This window comes from Bactrocera latifrons, unplaced genomic scaffold (genome assembly GCF_001853355.1).
Source record: "Bactrocera latifrons isolate USDA-ARS-PBARC rearing strain unplaced genomic scaffold, ASM185335v1 scaffold_85, whole genome shotgun sequence".
NCBI classification, from domain to species: domain Eukaryota; kingdom Metazoa; phylum Arthropoda; class Insecta; order Diptera; family Tephritidae; genus Bactrocera; species Bactrocera latifrons.
In genome coordinates this window covers 1,194,773-1,201,827 of record NW_017537545.1, presented here as the reverse complement: position 1 = coordinate 1,201,827, position 7,055 = coordinate 1,194,773, and the positions used below count along the sequence as shown (strand labels likewise).

The window sequence follows — 7,055 nt, the reverse complement described above, 5'->3', positions numbered from 1 at the left end:
GCAGCGGCGGCAACAGCGACGAGGGCAGCAAGGACAAACTGTTGGACAGCAGAAGTAATTCGTTAAAATATTTTCAAATCTGTTGTTCTACAAACATGGTCCTGCTTAAAATAAGGTTAACTTACCAATTTGTACATTTTGTTAATTCTTGTTTTTTGATTTCGTAGAAAGAACGATTTTTGACTTTTGAGCGTTGTTAGCTGATTGATGTCTTGCTGTTGAATATCCATCGCTTTTATACTCTTAAAAGTTCGTACCTTAATCAACCGTGAATTATTTTATTAACAATAACAAAAATGTAGAGAAGTTTGTTGAAATGCGAAAGTCATACTCTGCGGTCATATATACAATCTCGTACATAATAGTTACAAAGCAGTTACTTCATATATGAGCGAGTACTTACGGTAAAGTGCAGATGTACTGGTGAGTTCGTTTACTCATGAATTTATGAAAGGCAGGTGTAGCTATGTACGGTCGCGCTATTTATATCAGACGATCATAACGGTTCAAATACTAAATTATTAAATGTTGTACATTATTACACTTTATTTTGACTTTCTTAAATTTGACAACAAATAATCAAAAGTGAGCTTCTCTGTAACTACTGTCTGCAGACCGCTACTGGAAAACCGAAAGCCTCATTTATATATTTTTGTTCGGTGGAACATTTAAGACCTAATTAAAGTGGTTAAAAAGTAAAATAATAAACTCAGTAATATCAAGAATGTCGAGAATCATCCTTAAAATTCCACTGAATATTTTAAGAACAAACATTGAAAACTAGTGCAAAAAGTGTTCATTTCCGTTTCCACCGAACATGAATAAGGAATTGTTAGAAAATGCTCCATTATGCTTATTTAACTAAAAAAAAATTTAGATATAAAAAATACAAAATTTTCGAAGATTTCGCTAGAATTTCATTTATGACAGGGTGATTCCAAACTTCGAATTATATTAACTGCGCATTGCTACCATTTATTAAGACTATATCATATCCATTTAGAATTATAAGCTAAAATTACCACACTTTGAAAAGAGAGAGAAAAAGTGATGTATTTCTGGTAGTACCCTGTAATCGTCACAGATTAAAATCATTGCTTGTTGCAATAACCGTGTTATGGTAGCTGCAGAGAACGTAGAATAACGAGACCCAAGCTCTACGGATAGAGACATTTTTGGTCTATATTTCTTCAAAAGTAAAGCCGTTGATATTGTTACTATCAATGGGGAGGACTATAGACCCATGACTAATGACTTTTTCATGCCTGGATTTGAGAGCTGACACTTGAATTCAAGAAGACGGTGGGATGCCATACAGCCAACTTTGTGTGCGCAAAACTGCAAGTGGATCAGTAAATATCAGCAAGAAAAGGCATATGTGGTTAAAAGAATTATTTAACGTTGGCGTGGTAACGCTTCCTTTTAAGTTTAATATTTTATTTTACAATATTAACCTCGTACAATCAGGATAAATATTTTTTCCACCACTTTTGACACTCTTCGCCACACAGTAAAAACGGTTAAAATCTGGTGACCACCTCGCCCACTCCCCGTATAATGGTTATGCTGGAAATTGTGATTATTCACTAAATAAAAAAATAATGTCCGCAGCATTAAATTTCACATATTATACGATAAAAACTGATTTCATAGAAGTCGGTATCAATTTAATATAGTGGTCGTTACAGCGCCCATCTTTAGACAAAATACTACATAATCGAACAATAACATCGTCTATAATTTATATACAATTTAGAAAAGTTATATAGAGCAATAACATTCTTAAATTGTATTTGTTTCATTAATTTTACGGTATATAAATCAAGATATACAGAGCGTACAAATAGTGCCTTCGAAGTTATCCGATAATACAAATATTCGAAATCAGAGTTTTAAAGGTCTTATTCACCGAATATACGAACCCAAGCCTATGGCTAACTTTTTACCGAAAATATGGGTCAATCCGTGAAATCCTCTATTGAAATTCAGATAGAATCCTGATAACAACGTGCCCTTGTGTTCAAACTGAGTAAAATCCGGTTGACTTTATACTACATACATATAATATAATATATCGATCAATACGAGAATTAATTTCATGCAATTCAGGGTGCGTTCCTTTCTACAACAGCATATCTTCGTATTTAAAATGGAAATAATTGGAAATTGGTTAAAACAGATTCTAATCTTATTGGAGCAAATTCCTTAAATATTTACCAACAGAAAGCAGATAATGTTTGGACTAATCCTAATTTCACCACTTATTCCAAAAAAATTGCGTCGTAGGATACTTTCAGCAATTTTGTTAACAAACCTGTTGATATCTGTGAACGGAATAGAACTATTCAAAGTAATATATTTTTTATGTTACAGTAAGAAATTAGACAACAACCACACCTACTTCTCATATAGCAAAATTCTAAATTCCATTTAATTCTTTCACTTTCCAGTACACAAAGGAAAGGCAATTAGTTAAACGGGATAAAACTTTGCCTTTGCGTGCCATTTTATGAATGATTCTTTAAATTGTTTAAGTCCAAAAAAAAACTGTTCAAGCCTCTATTTACCGAATATTTGGATACCAGTATCTATAATTGAAATTCAGTGGTAATATTTCTTTGTTAATGGTATGTCTGTCATACTTCGCTTAGACCCTATATACTTCCATCTAATATTGGTCAATATTTGAGTTGAGCGGGAATTACTAAATCTGTGCGCCTAAAATATTTAAATTTTGGCGAAAATTTGCCACGGCACCTATATCAGGATATAGGCGGCTGCGGAAGCGTTAGGATGATTGCCTTGGTTAGGTAGACAATCGGCTGTGGAGTCTTGTCGAACCGATTAAAACTTACTTTGAATCTCTTGAGGACTTCCACGTAAATTCATGGGGACAATGCCTTTGATGTGAAAAAAGACAATGACCATTCACTTTGGATTTGTTCTTTCTCCCCTTCATCATCAGCAACCTCTTCCCACTCTCTAAAAATGCCTGGTGTCACCGAAACACACCACTTCTTGCTAAAGCAATATCTACGTAAACCTTGATCATATCAAACCTCTCTGCCGCAGATTTACCGAGTTTCACACAGAATTTAATCGCGTACCTCTGCTCTAACGAACGCTGCATTTTCGGCTTGCACCACTCACAGAAACACGTCGCGCGAAAATGTTACTCCTGACTTTCCAAATGCTCGGATATAACTGACCAGCCGCTCGTGCGTTAGATAAGAACGCTCTCTACCGAATCGAGTCGGAGCGCTCGCTCCGAACTAAAGTCGCGGCGAATGAAAATCAGTCCTATTATTTTCCAGACAAACACTAACATATTATCATTTTCGTTTTTTTAAGAAACCTTTTGTCGGATATATGGACTTGCTTAGATTTCGATCCTTTGGTTGGCGTTACACTTTGAAGTATTTCCCCGGCTTTAATTCTTGCAATTTGCAATAGTATAAAAAGTTCGGTTGCACCCGAACTTAGCCCTTCCTTACTTATTAAAAGTTCTTTTTTTTTTTAAGTAAAATAATTTATTAACAATTCGCTGATTAAAAGTCAACAACGTTATTATCTAATTATCTATACAGTTAAGTTACTCGTTATATCACAAAATCAGTGTACAAAATCTTTTGTCCATTTCGATTCTCCTTCATCGTCCGTTTACCAGGATGAGTAGTGAGCGTCATAGGCCAACGGCGCAGCATAACTGTGCACAACTGGAGCAGCAGCATAGGATTTGATGATGGGAGCGGCAGCGGCATATGAGGTGTGCACCAAAGGAGCAGAGTGGATGGTCTTCACGACAGGAGCAGAGACATAGCTGGTCTTCACAACKGGTGCCACCACATCCTCCACMACATGWGCTGAGCTGTGCACGATCGACTGGCTTTGATGVGAGACAGCGGTGGGAATGCTCTTCACCACGGAGCCAACTTTAGCYAAGACGGGTTCTTGGTAAGCAACAGCTGCTGGAGCCGAGTATACAACTGGGCTCTCATACAAGTGGCTTGGAGCAGCGGCGGCAACAGCGACGAGGGCAGCAAGGACAAACTGTTGGAAAGTGAAAACAAATTATTAAAATTTCTTACTCTATAAGTGATCCTATTATGGGGTAAGAAGAAGTAAACTTACCAATTTGTACATTTTGTTAATTTTTATTTTTTGACTTCGTAACAAAGAACGATTTTTGACTTATGAGCGTTGTTAGGTGATTGATATCTTTCGGTTGCGTAACCCTCGCTTTTATACTCTTTGCCTACTATACGTGAGATAACCATGAAGCTTAATTAATCCATTAACAATAACAGTTTCGGTAAAAATATTGTATACAACTTTGTTGGTACGATCAACTGGTACTCTGTCCGCATATGGGAATGTTATAGTGTAGTAAATTATAACAGTGTATGAATATATCGGATCGTGTTTTCAATTGCGATTGTGTTAGTGGGTGCAAATATCAGTCAATTCTTCACACACTTTTATGAGAAAAGTCTGTTGCGTACTCTGAATTTACGGTATTATTTATTTATTATTATTATTATCATATTTTTTTTTTTTTGGTATTGAATAATAAAAATTTCAGTTGCTTCTAAGACCTCTCGATTTTACGGCAGCTCGGTCAACGGCTCTTACTTAACAAGGAAAAATATGAGAAATCCGCCAGATATACTCGTAGTGCATTTTCATATTGTTATGTTTCGAAAATAAGAAAGACTGGAAATCAATGTATGTATATAAATGTGTTATACCAAGAAGAAAGATTCGGGTGTAACCGAACATCTATTAATTTCGTCAACAAATACGAGTATGTTTTAATGAAATCCATATAGGAGATATTCCTTAACAGCATTGTGTCCTTATGACTAAAATGGATAAAATCGGGCCAATACTAATCTTATCTTCCATACTACTAAACATAAAAATTTTAAACTTACCGGAGGCTTCATACCGTATATATTGGTCACTATCAAAATTAAATGTTCGTATAATATTGGATATATGTTATTTCTATTAAATTCCACAATATCTCTAAAATATTCTCAAGTTGATCCGAACAATTGTTCGGAGGTACAGCCTTTAGAACGTGTAGACTCGAGGCTAGCTAGGTTAAGTGTCCCGTCTTCAAACGCGTTTTTCTCAAAATTATGACTTTGAAGTCGGTTGGAAAGATTTCTCGACACAGGTCTTTAAGACGTAATTCCATAAGACTTGGATAAAGATTTTTTTCGATTACAACTATTTGGAAAAAAATGTTGCGAAATTTTTACTGAATTTTCACTTTTATTGAAAAAATATTTGCCAAAAATTATTAGTTTTTTTTGTTCCTTCGAACAAGTTCTATGTTAAAGTTTTAACTAAACAACCTTCTCTTTGGCCGAGTTTAAAATTTTCAAAAAATTTCAGATTTTTCTTATTAATTGTGTATGTTTGTAACAATAAAAATTTCTAATAAAATTATGGGCTGTCAAAAAAGTCTAGTTTTATTCGTCGCATCGGGTCATGCTATACCTTTTTGGAAAGCTCATTTCACGCGCTAACACGTGTTTGATTGATTGTCGTTTCTTTCAAGTCGTTCGTGAGTTATAGCGTCGCAAACATGGAGCAAAATGAAGAGAATATACGGCATATTTTACAGTACTTTTACGATAAAGGCAAAAATGCATCTCAAGCCGCCAATAAAATTTGTGCAGTTTATGGACCCGATACATTTCCACCGCACAAAATCGCTGAATTGGTCGAAAGAGAACGGCATAGTAGCAGCCGTAGCATCGGTCAAGAGCTGGGTATGAGGCATCAAAAAATATTTTATGAGCAATTGAAAGTTCAATAAAAATACCGCAAGACTTTTTTGACAACCTAATATATAATTTTTTAAATGAGAAAAAAATTTTGGAAAAAGGCTAGTTTTACCTGAGGAAACCCTTCAATGCAAAAAATGTATGCAATAGAAACGAGAGATATGCAAGGTCCGGTCAGTATGTAAGTTATTCGCATGAAATAGTAGCAATTATTAAAGATAGTCTCAGTATGTGCAAAACTGTGATTTCCATGCAGTTTGATTGCCCTTACCATCTTAAACTGTAAATGTTGGCCAAAATGTGTGATCTTATAATGATATTGAGTTTATAAAAGGTGTACATTTCACTAAAAATAATGTCATTTTATTGTATTTCTCCCTTTTCTCATAAGATATCCTGTTGATCGGAAGTTATAGGGTCGCCCCCGGTTGATCCGACAGAAAAATAACTTATTTAATTAATCAAAATAGTATGAACAACTTCTAATTTATTTATTTACGATCAACTGTTTTATAAAGAAATTTCCTCTCTTTAATGTTTATGCGAATTATGTACATATTTATTTATTTAAATTATGTACATATTCTGCAATAATATGTCTAAACTTGAACCTAAGCAATATCAAATCTGTGTATTCATTACATGAATTCGCCATATACTAAGTTGGAAACGTATCCTCTTCCAGAAAGTAATAAGAGTAAGGAATATGCAGTAAATATAACTATTATGAGTATGGCGAAGTCGTATACAAACTAAGATAGTTTTCTTAAATATTGCTAGAAATATTCAGTGGATCATTAACACCGTAGACATCTACAAAAACAGCGCGCAGCTAACATATGTGCTTGTGCTGGTAATTTCCCTTGCCTACAATAAGATCACAAACAACAAACATAACCCCTCTCACTCACACACGGAATATAACAATCATGACCGTCAATATTTTGTTTTCGTAAGTAAACTGATTCGGTTAAGGCGCCAAAAAAACTATATAAGAAGCGGATAGCCAACAGAAAGACATCAATCAGCTAACAACGCTCAAAAGTTAAAAATCGTTATTTCTCACGAACTCAAAAAACAAAAACTAACAAAATGTACAAATTGGTAAGTTTACTTCTTCTTACCCCATATTAGGATCACTTATAGAGTAAGAAATTTTAACAATTTGTTTTCACTTTCCAACAGTTTGTCCTTGCTGCCCTCGTCGCTGTTGCCGCCGCTGCTCCAAGCCACTTGTATGAGAGCCCAGTTGTATAC

General features: G+C 34.8%; 2 protein-coding genes across 3 annotated transcripts in view; one reads left to right on the top strand and one right to left on the bottom strand.

The window, feature by feature from the left end:
- Positions 1 to 4,203, bottom strand: part of LOC108977166 (pupal cuticle protein G1A-like) — an 8,331-nt gene extending 4,128 nt beyond the window's left edge. Inside the window, exons 1-2 of one of the 2 annotated variants that reach the window (XM_018946739.1) lie at positions 4,132 to 4,203; positions 3,698 to 4,050 (exon numbers count right to left, since the gene is read on the bottom strand). In XM_018946739.1, the coding sequence (XP_018802284.1) occupies positions 3,698 to 4,050; positions 4,132 to 4,143 (365 nt within the window). In that variant the 5' untranslated portion in view covers positions 4,144 to 4,203. Of the gene's footprint in view, positions 1 to 3,626; positions 4,051 to 4,131 lie in introns of both variants that reach the window. The other variant, XM_018946740.1, reaches the window with a different exon arrangement.
- Positions 4,204 to 6,814: 2,611 nt separating this feature from the next.
- LOC108977156 (pupal cuticle protein G1A-like) overlaps positions 6,815 to 7,055 on the top strand; it is a 725-nt gene continuing 484 nt past the window's right edge. The window contains exons 1-2 of the mRNA XM_018946728.1: positions 6,815 to 6,902; positions 6,984 to 7,049. Coding sequence (XP_018802273.1) covers positions 6,891 to 6,902; positions 6,984 to 7,049 — 78 coding nt within the window. The 5' untranslated portion in view covers positions 6,815 to 6,890. The remainder of the gene's footprint in view (positions 6,903 to 6,983; positions 7,050 to 7,055) is intronic.